The 19,073-nt window shown below is 43.2% G+C and overlaps 1 protein-coding gene across 8 annotated transcripts in view; it reads right to left on the bottom strand.

Annotated features, from left to right (window-relative positions):
• Nucleotides 1–19,073, bottom strand: part of CEP164 (centrosomal protein 164) — a 95,451-nt gene that overhangs the window by 61,267 nt on the left and 15,111 nt on the right. For all 8 annotated transcript variants that reach the window (XR_015056650.1, XM_085875772.1, XM_085875771.1 and 5 more), the window contains exons 4-9: nt 17,882–17,993; nt 8,978–9,212; nt 6,377–6,550; nt 5,619–5,687; nt 5,442–5,519; nt 2,957–3,046 (exon numbers count right to left, since the gene is read on the bottom strand). Coding sequence is in view for 7 of the 8 variants with exons in the window: in XM_085875772.1 (XP_085731898.1) it covers nt 2,957–3,046; nt 5,442–5,519; nt 5,619–5,687; nt 6,377–6,550; nt 8,978–9,212; nt 17,882–17,993 (758 nt within the window). In the remaining variant the exon portion in view is untranslated. The remainder of the gene's footprint in view (nt 1–2,956; nt 3,047–5,441; nt 5,520–5,618; nt 5,688–6,376; nt 6,551–8,977; nt 9,213–17,881; nt 17,994–19,073) is intronic.

Genomic DNA, 19,073 nt, shown 5'->3' with positions numbered 1-19,073 from the left:
CATGGATTGTGCTTGGAGTTGCCAAATAGTGTTTAAAACTCATACTCTTAAATCGTGAGAATGGCCTATATGGCATTGCCATGTGAGCACTCGTCTGTTGATGCTATGGGACTTTTTACAAGGATTACAAGGAAATTATGCAAAGGAGGAGGCCATTCGGCCCATCATGCCTGTGCCACAGCAATACCAGATTTAATATATCCGTCAATACCCCTTCCCTTCGTGTACAGCCTTTTGCCTGCTACACTGGTACTCATTTCGCCGGCCTCAGGATGACAGGCTGAGTCAACCCCTGCTGTTAACTCAGCGGCCACCGGGGCTTGAACTCAGGACCCTAGGATCCCAAGCCACCACCCTAACTGCTAAGCCAACACCAGGGTTAAACTTGAGGTTCAACTTAAGACTTGAGGTTCAAGCCACAAGCATGGTGTCAACTTGTCCATAGTCATCTAATGTCCTTGTATTTCATGCAAAAATACATTCTCACATGTCTTGTTTGTTGTATTTTTACAGTCATCAATGAGCACGAGACAAGTACAAGAACAAATTTGTGTCATATGGAATTTTGGAGTTTACAAATGGTTTTAAAGTTTTATATCAGAGCAATGGTTCAAAATTTCTCATTCTCGGAATGGTGTTGTAAAACCAAATTTAAGATAGTTAACTTGGTTTTCCAATTCAAAATACACCTGATAAATAACATGTTACTAGAGCAATCTCACATGGGATCTTTAATGTACACAAACAATTGCTAGCAGACAAGGCATTCAACCTGATGCCCCTTCCAGAAAGACTGCATACTCAGTCAGTCGTGTCTTTGAAGCAACCCGAATACAATTTGTTACCTCCGCCACCGAAAGTGGATGGGGATTATATTTACCCCTGTCTGGCTGTTTGTGTGTCTGTGAGCAGGATATCTCAAAAAGTTAGACGGATTCGGATGAAACGTGGTGGACAGGTTGGGTGTGTGACAAAGTCGAAATGATGCGATTTTGGTGATCTGATTTCGGATCCGAGAATTTTGAAGTGATTCTTCACCATTGAGAGATGAGGGCCAAAATGATAAAAAGCACGATATCTCAAAAAGTTGTGGATGGATTATGACAAAACTTGGTGGATGAGTTGGGTAGGTGACAAGAACAATCACATTAGATTTTGTTTCAGGTGCAGATGCAAATCCGACCTATTAGTGGGATACAAAATATAAAATGTTCAACCTGGCAGAGGTATGTGCTTTACCAAGTGCCGTTTTTGCTTGATTCTGTTATGTCAGAAATTAAATGCTGACGAGACAACCTAAAGCCAGGCATCCTACTTTTAAACTATCCTTTTGGTTCATCGTTGTTACAGAGAGACAGAGACACAGAGACACAAACACCCACACAGAGACAGAGACAGGCACAGAGACGCATACAATTGCGACAAAAATGGGTTGCAAGGAAACACATTCAAAATGTCTTCTTTACAAGTGCTGCTGGAAACCCGATATTCGTGTGGAATACGTTCCTGGAAAATGTCACGAATGTCGAATCTGTGAATGTCGACACCGCAAATGTCACGCATCTTTTTCCAAAACAGGAAGGTCTCGTCAGCATTGAACACCTGCTCTGGCAGATATCCCTTCTCCTCGTTGAGCTGTGTAAGTCGAGCAGGGAATGTTTTGGCTGCCTCGTGGTCCACGGAGGCACGCTCCCCTGACAGTTTGACGTTGCGGAGATCGTAGAGCTTCTTGAAGCGGTCAAACCATTCCCTGCTCCCTTGGAATGGACTGGAATCACTTGTACCCGCGTCAATCTTGCTAGCACCACCCATGCCAGCCAAATGCACGTAGATACGCATCGCCTTTGCACGAATGAGAAGTCTACTTAAAAGCATGTTCTTCTGTGTGTTGTTGCTCTCCATCTGTACACTGAGAGCCTTCTCCATCCTTTCTATGTGGACATCCAAGACATGGGTGACCACTTTAGTGCTCGGTACAGCGCTTGCCGGAACACTTTTTTGGATCGCCTTCTCGTTCTTCCGTATGTAGCTAACGGTGGGTTTGTTCATTCCATGCAGTCTGCCCACAGAGACCACACTCTGTCGAGAGACAGCTGGTCCAGCAGCTCCACTTTGTCACTCAGGCTCATCACTTTCTTCTGCCTCTTGGCAGTCGACACATCTCTGGCACTGGTCTTGCGCTTGGGAGCCATGTTTGATCAATGAGCAGAGTGAGAGGCAAAATACCGGTCAAGGAAATGGGATGAGAAGAATGATTGAGACCCAGGACACGCTGCATACAAGTAGTCATGTGGCAATTGTGGGTAGCTGTGGGAGGGTGAGTAGTCTTCCCATTGTTTGTGGGGGATGCTGGCGGGTGCGAACATTTTTCATTGTGTGACTCATGGAGGGGGGGGGGTGTGACATCTTCAGCAGCTAGTAATAGATGTGGTGAAGCTTTTTAATTGTGTAACTTGTGGGTGATGCCATCTTCAGCAGCTGGTAAATAGATATAATTGTGTAACTCGTGGGTGATAACATTTTAAACAACCGGTGGTAGATGTGGTGAAGCTTTTCAATTGTATAACTCACGAGGGGGGTGACATCTTCAGCAGCTGGTAATAGTTGTGGTGAAGCTTAAGTGTATGACTAATGAGGGATGACGTTTTTCGCAGCAGCTGGTAGATATGGTGGAGCGACTTTATAGTACGAATGGTTGGACATGATGTGCAGCTTGCTTTATAGTGTGAATGGTGGGACATGCCGTGCAGCTCACTTTTAGTGTGGCTGGTGGAAGATATGTTTTAGAACTGTGTTATGTGCACGGCTCATGGCAGATGTGTTTTTTGTGCCGGGGTGAATATGCGAAGCACAAGGCCACGAATGTTGAGGCAGGTCGCATTTTGTAAACCACGAATACACGGAGTCCATGAATAACGGGGTCCGACAGGACATCTTTATGAAAAATAAATCATACCACTGAAAATTTCTCTCGAGAAGAAATGCTGTCCTTGTCTGATATGTCAAATAGTCGAACATTTTCCGCATCTTCACTGCATTGCGACTCCTGTTGAGAGCACAGACATAAAACAACATTAGATAACTCTGCAATTTGCAAGGACACTATGCGATCTTTAACATCCATCAATGAATGCTAGTGGATGGGACGCCCAGTTTAACATCCATCCGAGGGACGGCACTCACATTATTGAATCACCCGGTCTGTGAAACACCGCGATAACAGTTTATAGCTAGGTGGAGATTCAAACCAAGGTGAGACAGCTTAGAGGCGAGTGTGCATACCTGTAAGCCACCCTGCCAGCCCCTTCCAAATGTACAAGTACTGAAAAAGAAAAACTTTTTTTTTAATGTAAAAACAGAGGGATGAAATCTAAAAAAACAACAAAACAAGGCAGGAATGATACCACATTATGATGCCACAATACAACACCACAATCCTCTTCTGGTTTACCATCACGATATCTTTTGACATTTTACGTTTGTTGTGAGATTGTGATGGAACGACATCAAAAGATATCGTGATGGTAAACCAGAAGAGGATTGTGGTGTTGTATTGTAGCATCATAGTGTGGTGTCAGTCCTACCTTGTTTGATTGTTTTTTTGAGATTTCATCCATCTATGTTTTTACATTTTATTAAATGTTTTTTGTTCTTGTTTCTGCAATTTTTTTATGTAATAAAATTCTTTATGTTTTATATATTTTGTTATTTTGGGATGGATTAAATCCATATATGTTATTAAATTGTTACCTCCACTCGCGGAGGTGAAGGAGGTTGTTTTCACCCCTCTATGTCTGTTTCTTTGTTTGTTTGTGTGCAAGATATCTCAAAAAGCTGTGGACGGATCCAGATGAAAATTGGTAGACAAGGTGGTTGTGTGACAAAGAAGAATTTATTCAATTTTGATGACGATCCGAATCCGGATCCGATAATTTTTAGTGATTCTTCACCATTGAGAGATAGGGCTAAACGAATATATAGCAGGATATCTCAAAAAGTTGTTGACAGATTTGGATTAAACTTGGTGGACAGATTGGGTCTGCGACAAGGAAAAAATGATTTGATTTTGGTGAAAATCCGAATCCAGATCTGGATAAGATATTTATTTAATTTCTAAAGTGATTCTTCATCATTGAGAGATAGGGCCAAAAATGGTATATAGCATGATATTTCAAAAATGTATTAGGCCCGATATGTTCTTGTGGATCAGGCATTGCGTGGCAGAGGTATGTGCTCTACAGAGTGCCCTTCTAGTTTTAATACTCGTTTCAGTTGATTTGTCGGATGGTTTGGATATGTATCGCTTTTGGAATGGTACTGTCCATTTCCCCCCCTCACGATCCTGGCCTGGTTTGGTTGAGTCCACATACGTTTGATTTCTTTTCCTATTAAAACGATTGTTTTATGCATTTTTAAATTTTGAGTTGCGTGACTAACCCAGAGAGAAAGTAACTTCCTCGCTTTAGAATCACCAACATGGCTTCAGCAGTCATCGAGGTAGGTCAGGCTACAGTTTTACATTATTTTGAGAGGGGTAGAAGCAGAAGAAGTACAAATTGGTGTTTTAGCGATCTCTCATTGTGGTACTTTAGTGATGTATTTTGGCTTCTTTTAAAGTCAGGGTAGTTCAGCAAACGCTCGAGAATAAAAGGTATGGCTTTTAAATGCTCATGACTTCATTCTTTTGGAGTTTATGAGCATATATATCATTGTGTACACATTTGAATAGGAAGCCATTTTTCTCCCATATCATCCCTTGATATGGAGGACTAGTGTACTCCATGATTACGAATATTTTTTTTCTTATTACTTAGTTATGTTTAACCATAGATTTAAAATTTTAAAAACATTGGCAGGACTGAGCTGACTGCATGTGGTTCATCTACTCTTTGAATACCCCACATAATATTTGGATTTTAGCAATTCACCACTGACTTTGGAAAGGAAAAGAAAAATATCGAAATGTTTTACAATTTAAAAAGTGCACACACAAAGAAGGAAAGTGAGTGAATAAATAAGGAAACAATGAATGAATGGGGTGATCGGGAGAACATGAACAAATGTACACACAAATGGGGTGATATGGGGAATATGAACAAATGTACATATGAATGAGGTCATATGGGGAACATGAACAAATGTACACACAAATGGGGTGATATGGGGAATATGAACAAATGTACATATGAATGAGGTCATATGGGGAGCATGAACAAATGTACACATGAATGGGGTGATATGGGGAACGTGAAAAAATGTACACATGAATGGGGAGATGGGGGGAACATGAACAAATGTACACAAGTGCGGTGATAGGGGGGAACAGGAACAAATGTACACAAGAATGGGGTGATATGGGGAACGTGAACAAATGTACACATGAATGGGGAGATGGGGGGGAACATGAACAAATGTACACAAGTGGGGTGATAGGGGGTCACCTCATATTCGAAGTCAGATCCCAGCATTCCGAAGTCGAGGTGAAGATCTTTCAGTCTATTTTCTGACTTCCTTACCCCCTATTAACAAAATGAATGTGTCAGTGAACTTGCAGATAACTAACCCCAACCCTCAACAGAGAATATACCAAACTAAAGAATATATCAAGGCCTACACACCAGGCTGTAGCTCTCATCCCAGTCAACAACACCATGCATTACTCTCAAATCTCTCTCCTGATTTTGGGCCTGTAAACATACGAGAAGGAGTATCGTTTTATCAGCTGATCACATTGTTGAGGAGGTTTTATCATCGTACAGTACAATCTTTAATAGAGGCTAGATTACAACCTTTGAAACTTGCTGAGGCAGCTATGTGGGGGTCATTTGTAAAAGGTCAGGGTGTGATTCCAACATCAATTCCGACATTCATCAGCATTTTGTTGATTAACTCTTAATCATATCCTGAATGAACTCTTAACCAGACATATATTTCATTGAAAATGTGATGTAATAAACAGAGCGAACCCAACCACAGAAAGTACCCAAATTTTGTTTCTTTGAGTCTTCTGTCAAAATCTAATCAAATTAATGTCCACATTCATATTGGGAAGTCTGTCCTACTGAAGTTATGGCCTTTATGCCAAAGTCCAAAAAGTCTGCATTCCCCGATTAAGAATGTCGACTGTAGATCTTGTCACGAGTTAACTATCAATAGATTTGAACCAGAGACTAACATCACACTTTTGAGCTCATAAGTACTTGAAAGGTGAAGGTAATTAGGCATGATGCTGATTATGAGTATGACAAATTTATAACTTTACTAGCCTGTTTACCTTTACTGAATTGTGGACCATTTCTGTTGTAAAGTAAATCTAAAACAATAATTCAGCTCCACATTGCAATACATTACATACTCGATGAAATAAGGACTATACCAGAGGGTCCCTGCACATGCCCATGCTGTCTGGTGAACCTCTCGAGGGCAGTCCATTTGGTTCATGTGGAGTGCTTTGCAGAGACAAGGTCAGATGGGGATCGCCAGCATGAACACCTCCTGGCATCCGAACGGGTACCAATCCACGGATTGGAGTCTGGATTGGGCCAAGGATCTGGTGAGAGATATGAATTGTCACCTGCGGATGTGTACGTCATGCTCAGATGCGTCATTTACTGTGTGTGACATAAGCATGCACTGTGCCTTGACTTGTCAACACTGCTCACTGCATACACCTTAAGTGAACACCGTACACCAACCTGAGAGCTCAGCAGGATTTGCACTCGAAAAAAATAAAAATAATAATCTTTGCTTTCAACAGCCTGCATCTTCACCCTGGCTGTGATAAACGTGTTTGCGTCTCCTAACTCGGGATTCAGAAATGGAACACAGTTTCAAGTTGGCAGCCTCTCTTTTTTCAACCAACTCTCTTGTGGTCTTGCTCCCACTACCTTCAGCCCTCTGCCACTCCATAGCCCCACCAAGTTGCACACTTCCAAAAATTCCAAATCTCCATAGTTACTGATCATCTCCACTTTTTTGTTCCTCTTTTCTCCTGCCTGTGGAAACAACCGCCTGAGTCAGATAATTCCCACTATATCCTTCCAGGGCTTTAAGAAGGCAGCTCATTGCCACCTCACGATCTTTTCTACCTTTGTTAACCCTGCTCAAACAAATCCCTTTTACGATTATACATGTATCTGCCTCTCTCCCTCTATCCCCATTTGTTCATTTTCTCCTTGTACGTGTCTGGTTGTTTCCCCACCGCCCTAATGTCAAAACATAACCATTCCATCATCCATCACCTTACTCATCCACAAGCCTGGATTTTAGAGGAGAAAATAAAGAGTATAAAAAAGACAAATGTAGATAGAATGGCAACCAAAGGAGGATATGCACTCCATTTTGGGAATAAAGACAAAAAATTGGCAATTTTCAAACATCGTATTTAACTAGTTGGAACTCATGAATGAAAGGGGAACTGATATTGAACAAGCCAAACTTTAAATGTGCATGAAGTCAACTTTACTAGTTTGGTCGTAAACCATGGACTTAAACACTTGCTTATCCTAAAAAAAAAGGAAAGAAGTGTTTGTGATTAATTTTTAAGGTGAACATACAGAAAACACAAAATAGCTATAGCACGCGGTGACAGGTGCAGAGTGCACACATGAGGGATTGAAGACAGGAGGAGCATGCAGGAAACTGTGGAACAGGAGCAGCACGTATATACAGTATAAATTGTCACCTGCGTCACAAACATTTCAACAGAAAAATGCGTGCACGTGTGTATGAAGAAAAAGCACGACATGAACAGAGCAACGTTACATCTGCCATGCAGTTACCGCTGAAAAAGAATACATTGCCACTTGTAATAAATTATTTGGATTTTAAAACTCACAGGATGTGTGGAACATCTCCCAGTCAGTGAATGGAACTTGTATGGAACAAACCGAAGTGTGAATGTATGGATCATCAGCTCTGGTATAAAAACACGCTTATCCAAAAAGCATGACTCCCAGGATATGTGTACAGCATCTCAGTAATTAAATATTTATTTGTATGTAGCCTGAGGCTGCTTGGCTGCATTATTTTCTGCGGGTGCAGCCCGTGCCATGGATGAAGTGCCCCTGTTACCAGGAAGCTGGTACGCATATTGCAGACCTCAAAAGGATGATGGGCTGAGTCAACCATACCTGGTGTTAATTCAACAGCAAAACTGGGGCTTGAACTCAAGATCCTAAGATCTTGGAACAGAAGCAGCACGTATATACAGTATAAACATTTCAACAGAAAAATGCGTGCACGTGTGTATGATGAAAAAGCACCACATGAACAGAGCAACGTTACATCTGCCATTCAGTTACCGCTGAAAAAGAATACATTGCCACTTGTCAGAATAAGATCTTAAGATCTTAAGCCAGCCACGTTAATCGTTAAGCCAACACCAGGCCTATCTCAGTAATGATTGAACTCTATCTGCCAAGTAATCCGATTGGTTGCCAGTGTAGTTTTCAAAAAGAAAACATCATGCAAACACAAATTTGACAAATGGCAAAAACATTTTCAGGTACTTTTGCACATCAAGTCAGAATTGTTTTCTTTTACAACACCAACATGCATGGAAATGTAGTGAACAAATGATCAACTTCCTGTGAGGCCTTGCGTGTGGTGTACCATAATGGTAGATGGTGTTCATATGTCGATAGCAATGAATTTTGGTACGAAAACCAACAAAAGTCAAGATTTGAAAGGTAAGCAAGCGAGCAAAGCAAAAGGAAAAGAAATAATGAGAAAGTTGTAAGGAAGCTTGTGAGATCACACACTTGATGACACACGCAAACAAACACGCCTCAGTTGAGTAGGCAGTTCAAAGTTAGCGACATCTGGCTATTTCTTTGACGTTGTAATAACGTTGCCAATGCAATAATATCCTGCAAAAGAATTTTTTAACCAAAATAATGAAGGGATGGTTGGGACTGTTAGATTGAGTTTTTAGCTTATAGACACAGACAACCAATTACATTGAAGTACAACTTACACCGGTACCAATGCCTCTCGTTTCCTCATCCCTTTTCTTTTTCTTCTTCTTTTTCTTGTTGTCCGCGCCTTGGTTATTCTTCTTCTTTTTCTTTTTCTTCCTGCCCTCCGCAAGCAGTGCGTTGCATTCCCGCTCAGCAGTAACAAGTTTTCGATAGTGCTCATCACAGGGATGCTCCCAAATGGACTTCCCAGTAGAGAAATTAAAATAGTAAATCTCTCCAGTGGTGTCTTTACTGTGGGCACAAGGGTGAGGATGAGAGAGAGATAGAGAAATGTCAGCTTGATAGGTGCTTACTGATGAAAATTTAGAGGTCAGTACTGATTAAATAGGTGTTTATTAAGTTGGCTTCCAAAACGAGTCCTCATACAAAGCACGATACTTGGCATACTTGGCACAACTGAACTATCCACCAACAAGGCCTTCATCCACAGCTTGATGGAGTACTGCTCTCCCTTCTGGACTGGCTCCCCTGCCTCACACCTTTCTCAGCTTTGTACTGTAGAAACCAAAGCCTTAAAAGCATTTCCTGCAATGCAAATGAGTCGATGGACCTACACATTCCCATTGCAGACAGGTCGGTGGTCTCTGTCTTTTACCATCTCCTTTCTGGTCTTGTACCCTCTTAGTGTAGTCGATAGTAGAAAAATCGTGCAAATTATGATACAAGCATCAAATTTGGCATTTCTGTTCTGCAGGACTTTCTGATCAAATCTGCCCGATTGGCCATTTGAAAATCCAAATTTTGAAAAATTTGAAAAAAAACAAAAAAACAAAACTTCAAAAAAAATTTGAAGTCACAGCTGCCTGAAATTCTTGAAGCGCAAGTGAACATCCCAGACAGAGAACCAAGGGGAGATGCAGTCATCATTGATGGCTCAGCACTTATCAATGCCCTACCTCCACACACTTCAAAGATATTTGATGACTATGCTAAAGAAGACATCATCCCAAAGGTGGAATCCTATGGTGCCAGGTACGAGAGGGTGGACGTAGTGTTTGATGTGTACAAGAAGTCAAGTCTGAAATCCGAGGCAAGGTCGAAAAGGGGTCAAGGAATCAGAAGAAGAGTGACATGAACCAGTAAGACCCCAAGTAACTGGGGAAGCTTTCTTCGAGATGACAGGAACAAGACTGAGCTGTTTCACTTCCTTGCGGAAAAGATGTGTGAAGCATAGACGACAAGCACAGTCATTGTCAGAAAAGGAGAAGATGCCATTCGCAACACAAGGAAGTCACTAGATGCTGTGTCTCCATGTTGTCATGAAGAAGCTGACACTCGAATATTTGTACACGCCAGGGATGCAACGACGGATGGTAGCAAGTCCATAATCATTAAAGGTCCCCTGACACGCAAAAGTACTGAAATTTCATTTATATACTGTATGTCCAATAGGAGTTTTTCATCGTGATTTCAGATCTGACAATGTTTTTTTCACAATACTCGTTCTGTAAAATGTTAAATTAAAAAAACAAACCTCTTCGGGAACACCCCAAAAATTCTCCTGAAAGGGGCGTAACCAACATGACGTCAACTACAGGATTAGAAAGGCTGCACGTAAATTACTCGGGTTAGTGGTCTACGTGATTCTGTTGGCTTCATGTGCGTTTCCACATTTGATTGGTCGACTCAATCGCTTCGTTCATTTCTGCTTTAAAAAAAATCGTACATTTGGTTTTGAATAATGGATGGCATGGACTTTCATTTGTCTGGTAACGACAGTGAGTGTGAGAGAAATGAAGGATTTTGGTCTGAATCACATGGAGAATTGTCGGATAACGTAGCCGTGGGAGGTGAAGTTCAGGCAGCTGGGAATGAAATACGGCCTTCGCAGTTCGAGCCCAAAGCAGGACAAGCAGAGGAAAATGGCGATGAAATTCCCGGAGTTCATGATGATCGGAAGGACATCGAAGGAAGACTTGGCAATAACAACTGGTTAGACTAAATCCTATTCGTAATTCAATAATGTAAATTCGACTTGCATACTGCTCGATATCAGAAATATTTTAGTGAGGTGACGTGACCAGCCCAGCACAGTGGACATGTTGCTCCGTGGAAAATTAATCACAAACAAGGCCAGCCCGTGTCATCGGCCGTATCTCTCCGCGCATAAAATGAAGCAATCTGGCTGTTCGGATATGATGAAAACTTGTGTGCAGAACACACCTTGTGACACAATTGTCTCTAGTAGTCCGATAAATCTGACGTTCTGTTGCATTTTTATTTATTTTATTCCTACTGTTGTCATGTAGCACCAGTAGAAAACAATAAGCCTGGTGTTGGCTTCGTGGTGAGGGTGGCGGCTTGGGTCCGAGGGTCCTGAGTTCAAGCCTCGTTGGCCGCTGAATTAAAATACACCAGGAGGTTGACTCAGCCTGTCATCCTTCCGAGGTCAGCAAAATGAGCACCAGTGTACTGGTAAAGGGGACACTGCATCACCGGCATAGCCGCGTCCCAACCAATAATGCAACCAGCAGCCGCAGGCTGCACTCAATAGAGAGAGAGAGAGAGAGAGAGAGAGAGAGAGAGAGAGAGAGAGAGAGAGAGAGAGAGAGAGAGAGAGAGAGAGAGAGAGAGAGAGAGAGAGAGAAGAAAACAATGAAGAAAAGAGAATAATAAAAGAAAGCTACAGCACGTCAGATTTATCGGCCTAGTCAGACGGACGACGGATTTATCGGCCTAGTCGGACGGATGATGGATTTATCGGCTAAGTCGGATGGACGACGGATTTATCGGACTAGTTGGACGGACGACGGATTTATCGGACTAGTCCAGACCAGTGTTTCTCAACCGGGGTTCCCCGGAACCCTAGGGTTCCGCAAGAGGCCGCTAGGGGTTCCGCGAGAAACAGTAATAAATAGGCTAATGTATTTTTGAGTAGTTTTTGTTTGATTTAATATTCGTAATTTTACTATACACGTACAGCATATTGTTGGAAACTCCTTGGTTATTATAATAGAGGCTTCAACCTCTTATATTATTTACAATTATACCAACCATAGGGAATGTATTTAACGATGTCTATATGGCGCCAGTGTGAAACCGCCCTCACTGGTGAGTGGACGACCTGTACGCGGCGGATTCGTGTATCATTGAGTGACTGACTCAAGTACGGGACGCATGCACGGTGTCCATCTATCTTCTCTGTGCTTCCAAGCGTGGTCTCTCTCTTAGCAAGGTTAGTTCTTCTGTTTACCTTTATTTCTTCAGCTTTATTAAGTTTTGTTGATCAAGTTACATGAGGTGTGTTTTTTAATTGTCAAACAGACTCGGGGTTGACAAACACTTTCAAAAATTACGTTTTCAAACAAACAAACAAAAAAAAAATTTGTGAATTAAAACCTCGGTGTGAGGTCTCATAAACGAGAAGTATGTTTTTTTTTCATTGCCAATAAATTTGACAAAAAGGGGGTCATTTTTTCCTTAAAACAGGTATCCGAAAAAAATATATTATATTTACCACATGAACTACGATAAAAATATAAAAGAGCTAGATATTAATAATGGTATATAATAATTTATATGCAGGGGTTCCCCGAGACATGAAAACTATTTCAAGGGTTCCACAAGGATAAAAAGGTTGAGAAACGCTGGTCTAGACTCTAGAGATCTCAAGTCAATCCACTCTGTGCGAGTTTCTGTATGTGACGTCAACGCTGCTCAACTTTTTTTTAGGGGTGGGGCATAGCAAGTTGTGAAAAGCACCAGAAATGATCGAAATATTGCTCTAATTATCCCATTTTTGATTAAAAAAAACATGGGTGATTTCTTCACGAGGAAGGTCAAGTTAATATATAAATAACCAGAAAGTCTTGCATGTCAGGGGACCTTTAAGGCTAATGACACGGACGTACTAGTCATAGCAATATTTGTACTGCCATCCTTACAGGAACTAGGTCTTGAGAACATGTGGATTGCCTTTGGCCAAGGAGCCAAGGTGCGATGGATTCCAGTCCATGAGGTAGTTTCTGCAATAGGGCCTGAGAAAGCCAGAGGGATCCCATACTTCCATGCGTTCACTGGATGTGACGTCGTGTCTGCCTTCCGCGGTAAAGGGAAGAAAACTGCATGGCAGACTTGGAACGTCTTTGATGATGTTTCTGAAACGTTCACCAATCTCAGCCAGCATCCAACATTGATTCGTGATCTTGACTTTTTTGAAGTTTTTTTTTTCTTTTCAATTTTTTGAAATTTGGATTTTCAAATGGCCAATCAGGCAGATTTGATTAGAATCCCCTGGAAAACAAACGTGCCAAATTTGATGCTTGTATCATCATTTGCACGATTCCTCTCAAAAATTGCTGTTATCTGCCTCACTACTGCTCATTCTGTTATTTGCCCCACCCCCACACCAGGTTCCTGCAGGGCACACATGGTCCACCATCAACCCCCTTCTGGTGAAACTCCCAAAAACCAGAACAACCACTCAACTCTACTCAGTTGGTTTTTCTTTCCTCCTGCCTGTGGAAGCAACTTCCACGTTCTCTTCAATCTCATTCTTTACCCCCCCCCCCTCCAAGTCCTCAAAATAGCAATTAACCATCATCTCAGATTATCCACTATCCAATACCGTGATCTTTTCTACCCCCGCTAATCCACCCTGCCCACCCCCCCCCGCCCCCCACCTGTTTCCAATTTTCCTGTTTTTCCTTCCGAAGAGTTTGCTTCTGTATTGATATTGTCCACCCCATGCGTCCTCTCCTACCCCTCTTTCCTCCCACATCCCTTGTTTGTCCAAATCTCCCTCTCTTTTTGTCCTTCAACGCTGTTGTTGTTGGTGCCTCCACCTCCCTCCTTTACTGCTTTCTTCCATTCCTTTTGGTCTGTTGCATCCTGATCAGTTCAGTGTTGTAGCTCTTCCACGAGCCTTGACTTTGTATACAAAAAAGTCTGCATAAGAAGTTTTAAAATCCAGGCTTTTTTTGTATACCTTGTTGAGGCTCGTGTGAGAGCAACACAACGCACAGCAAGGGGGGCATGAGACATGAGGGGTGGGTGGGAGGGGGAAGGACAAAACAGCAGGGAACAGAGACATTAGGAGATCTGTGGAAGGGAGAAGGATGGGGCGGGGAACATGGGAATACAAGATGGATATTACAGGGACTTTCAGGAAGGAAAGCAGGGAATTTGAAGGAGGTGGGCTTGGCATGGATTAACGGGGGTAGAAAAGATCGAGGATTTGGATGGGGGATGATAAGAGGTGGTAGTGAACAGCTGTTTTGAAGGCCTGGCAGGAAGAATGGGATTGAATAGAGTGAGGGAGTTTTGCCAAAGGCAGGAAAAAAAGAGGAATGAAAGAGTGAAGGTGAGCAGTGATTCGTCATTTCGGTAGTTTTACCAGAAGGGGGATGTTTTACCAGAAGGGGGATTTACCAGAAGATCTCCCTCATCGCGGGAGATGCCAATGATTGGAAATGCCTTGGTTTCCACAGCGTGAAGCCGAGAAAGGCGGGAGGCAGGAGCACCAGCCCAGAGGGGAGAGCAGTACTCCATCAGGCTGCGGACGAAAGCTTTGTAAGTGGTCAGAAGCTCAGGTGGGCCGAGGAAGGACTTTGCATGACGGAGGATTCCCAGTCGGCGACTGGCTTTGGAGGCCAGGTTTGAAATGTGGCTTTCCCAGGAAAGGTCATGGCAGATAGTGAGACCCAGAAGCTTGAAAGAAAGGAATTCTTCCAGAGGATTGTTGAGAAAGTGGATGGGGGGGGGGGGTTTCTAAATGGTCCTTTCGGAGAGACATAGTGAGAGTGTGAGATTTGTCCGGACTGAAAACCATGTTCCACGTGTTGGACCAGTTTGTGATTTTATCCAGATCTGCAGTGAGCGAAGAAGCTGCTGCTTGCCGGTCTGAGGGATGACCGATGGTACGGCAGAGGGTGGAGTCATCAGCAAAGAGATATAGAGGATTTTCTAGAGAGTCGGAGAGATCATTGATGAAAACCAGAAAAAGAACAGGGCCCAGAACGCTACCTTGAGGAACTCCAGCCTGGACAGGAAGAGGGGATGAAAGAACTCCATTTAGGGCCACACGTTGACTGCGACAGGAGAGGAAGTGTACGAGCCATGAGTGGAGATGGCCTTGGATACCATCGGAAGAGAGTTTGGTGAGCAGGGCAGGGTGCCAGACCATGTCAAAAGCACGTGATATCTCCAGGGACACGGCTCAGATTTCCTATCTGGCAATGAGGACTTCCATCCATTGTTGGGAGAGCAGAAGCAACATATCCAGGGTAGCGTGACCTGGTCTGAAACCAAATTGATGACCGGAAATCAAGCCATTGGAGAAGAGGAAGGATTTAATGTCTGAAGCAATGATGGATTCCGTAACCTTGTTGATGATTGGGAGAAGGCTGATTGGTCTGTAGTTGCAGGGAGCTGTTTTTGCACCTTTCTATGCAGGGCAGTAATGTTTGCTGATTTCCAAGCAGATGGCAGATGACCTTGAGCAAATGAGAGGGTGAATAGAACAGAGAGAGGGTGAGCAAGAGCAGAGGAGCAGGTTTTTAGGACACGTGGGCTGATGCCGTCTGGACCGGTTGCAGAATCTGAGTCGAGGTTTGACAGCAAGCTCTCCACCTTGTCAGGAGAAAAGGACACAGAGTCCAGGGACAGTTGGGTGTAACTGTGTAAGGTGGGTAGAGAAAACAATGGGTTTTGGACACAAGATTTAGCTACAAACACCGAGTTTAGGCATTCAGCCTTTTCACGTGCGGCATCAGCAGTGCGGCCATTTCAGGAAAGGGAGCGGATGGAGGGGGAACATACACCAGAAACAGATTTGATTAGATGCCACCAGGATTTTGAGGAGGGAGAGAGGTTTGAATGTTCAGACTTGAGCTTAGAAAGATGTTGTTTTCTGGCTCTCCTGAGGGTAGATACACACTTGTTCCGAGCTTTATGGAAGGAACTGAGATTACCCTCAGTTGGGTTTGCTTTCCATGAGGCAAAGGCAAGTCGTTTCAGGACAACTGCCTCGCCACAAGCTTCAGTGAACGAACGGTGGCAGGAAGGGTAGGACAACTGAAGACGAGAGGGGATAAATCTGTGCATGAGGGAGAGCAAGTTTCTTTGAAAGAATTCCCAGGATGAGTTGATGTTAGAGAAGGTCGTGATAGGAGACCAGTCTATAAGTTTGATGGCTGCTTGAAGACCCTGCCAGTCGGCTTGAGTAAAATGCTAGACTCGACGGCGGTGAGGTGGTTCTCTGATAATAGCCAGAGAGATGTCCACTTTGACAAGGACATGGTCAGAAGAACCGATTGGCGCGGAGGAAGAGCAGCAGATATTTTGTCAGGGAAATTTGTCAAAATCCGATCCAGAAGAGATGGAGTACCATTGGTTGAGATCCGGGTTGGGAAGTTGACCGATTGAGTCAGTCCCAATGAGTCGCAGAAAGCTTTTGCTTAAGTGCCATGACAGGTGAGAGAGGTACCCACACCTAGCCAACTGGCATGATGACAATTGAAGTCACCACATATGAGGAAGAGAGATTTTGGATGAGAACATAGAAGTTGGTCCATGTTTTCGGATAGTGAGGTGTAGATTGAGTCATCACTGTTCGGTGGACGGTACAGTATACATACGAACATGAGGTGGGAGTGGAGGGGAAGCCGTAGCCAGAGGTATTCTTCCAAGGTGTGGGGGAGTGAGGGCAGTGCATGGAGAGTGAGGAATAGAGTCTTTGATGAAGAGAGCAACTCCTCCACCAGGACGAGGCTCAGGTCTGTCATACCGGAGGAGGGAGTAACCAGGGAGAGATACTTGGGAGTCAGACACGTCTTGGGGGAGGAAAGTTTCTGTTAGGCAGATTATGTCTGGTTTGTCAGTGGCAACCTGTATGGAAAGATCTGAAAGGTTTGAGCGAAGGCCCCGGATATTTGAGGTCCACACTGTTAATGAAAAGGGAGGGGAGGAGGCTTTGGGTGCAGCGGGGTGGGAGGGGAGGGGGAGGGGAGGAGAAGGGATGAGGGGGGGAGGTAAGGAGGGTTGATGAAAGAGTGTGGGGGATTGCAGAATAGCTTGGGGAGTGGGCCAGATGAGGAGGAGAAAAGGTTCTGTGGTGCTGGGGGAGAAGGGGGACAAGAGAGGGGGAAGAAGGCAGTTGAGGATTTGAGGAGGTGGAGTGAAGAGATGGAGGTGAGAGGGCAGTGGAAGGAGGCAGCTTTGTGGATGAGAGGGGGGGGGCAACTTTGAGGATGAGTGAGGGGGTGAATGGTGGGAGAAAGGTGAGGGGGGAGTTTTTGAGAGAGGTGAGAGGGAGGCTTGGAGGGAGAAGAGTATGATGGTTGCTTTGAGAGTGAGGCGTGAGAGGGTGAGTTGGCACTGAAATTGGAAAAAAAAAGAATGGTTGATGGAAAGCGAATATTCATAGCAAACGGGTTTTTTAAGTTTTAGGTTAGAAATGCGATTAAACACGTTTATTGATGGATGCAATAAAGACAAATTCAGAGAATGGAGAGAAGAAACGCTGCAACAGTTGGATTTTTTAGGCAAGGTATGAAGGAAAGGTCAAATTGAGAGCAGTCTGTTTAAATAGTAGAAGAGTAGTGCATTATAATACAGTAAAGAGTACCACATGTGTGAAAGAGGAAGATGAAGCATTATAAGAGATTGTTTTTATTATCATTATTATTATTATTATTATTGTTTGAGAGAGTTTTCATCAGATTAGGTCATGGAAGTGCAGAAAAAATCGTGAGGTGAATGGTGAAATTGGATCGATAAACGCAGGGGGTCTAAACAGATCACGTGGTTATGGGAGAAGCACTTGGCTCTGGGGAGGTGTGTCGTCAAAAATGGAATTATTTATTTTAAATAAGGATTGCGTAACGACTGGATTTCAGGCTTAGACTGGAAAGATTCTATTTGTCGATAAAACCAGAATGTTAAAAGGTGCTGTAGCTTACCACGGCCTCCACTCGGGTGGTAAACGTGTCATAATTCCCTCGCGTGCAAAGTGCATGAGCTCAGGCTCAGTATCTGGATCAATGCCAATCTCGACAGCATATTCCCGCACCTCTGCACAGCACAAAGGGAGAAGTTCCATATAGTTCAATGTTTTCAACGACATTTGCTTTCAAATGAAGTCAGAATGGTACCTGCCACATTTAAAGGAAAATGTAAATAGGAACTGTGCAAAAAAACATCAACAAGAGCAAGAATTGCTTTGCAGTACATGTCCCCCAAACCGGTCCCAATAAATGTTCGGGAGATAAAAATGTGTTTGCGTTTAACGCATGCTCGAGCCGATATCGGCACCAAAATGAAGAGAAAGAAGAATAAGAAACTCTCCAACGCACCATGTTTGGGTCCATTCGGCAAAATAAAAGGAAAAGCAATTTTCATTTACTAATATCTTTTGTAGACAAGAAAACCAATAAAGACAACGAGGATAACAAACCGGAGATAAAAATGAGTTTGCTTTAACACACGCTTGAGCCAATACCAAAAACAACATGAAGAAGAAACACTCAAACCACCGTGTTTCGTTCATTTCTAGGCTTTGCCTATTTAATGTTAAAAATAACCCGATGTACAGTACCAGTCAAAAGTTTGGACACACCTAATCATTCAAGGGTTTTTCTTTATTTTTACTATTTTCTATATTGTAGAAAAATAGTGAAGACATCAAAACGATGAAATAACACAGATGGGATTATGTAGTAACCAAAAAAAAAAGTGTTAAACAAATCAAAATATATTTTCGATTCTTTAAAGTAGCCACGCTTTAGAAGCCTGGTGTTGGCTTAGTGGTTAGGGTGGCGGCTTGGGATCCCAGTGTCCTGAGTTCAAGCCCCGTTGGCTGCTGAATTAACACCAGGGGGTTGACTCAGCCTGTCATCCTTCTGAGGTCAGCGAAATGAGTGCCAGTGTACTGGTCCCGGTGTATGCCCTGGTCAGAATAGGTGTACCATATCCCTGTGTGTCGTAAGAGGCGACCAGGGTTGGCGTCAGGAAGGGCATCCGGCCATAAAACATTGCCTCACAAAAAGCCAAACCCCTGCACAGCAGGGAAAAATGGCTGTAAAAACGGTCATTTTTTTTTTTTTAAAGTAGCCACGCTTTGCCTTGATGACAGCTTTGCACACTCTTGGCATT

The sequence above is a fragment of the Eptatretus burgeri genome, chromosome 3 (genome assembly GCF_056783735.1).
Source record: "Eptatretus burgeri isolate ZD-2024b chromosome 3, Ebu_testis_v1, whole genome shotgun sequence".
In the NCBI taxonomy this organism is placed as follows: domain Eukaryota; kingdom Metazoa; phylum Chordata; class Myxini; order Myxiniformes; family Myxinidae; genus Eptatretus; species Eptatretus burgeri.
Note: the sequence above shows the minus strand (reverse complement) of the source record. Positions and strands in the feature narration are given on the sequence as shown.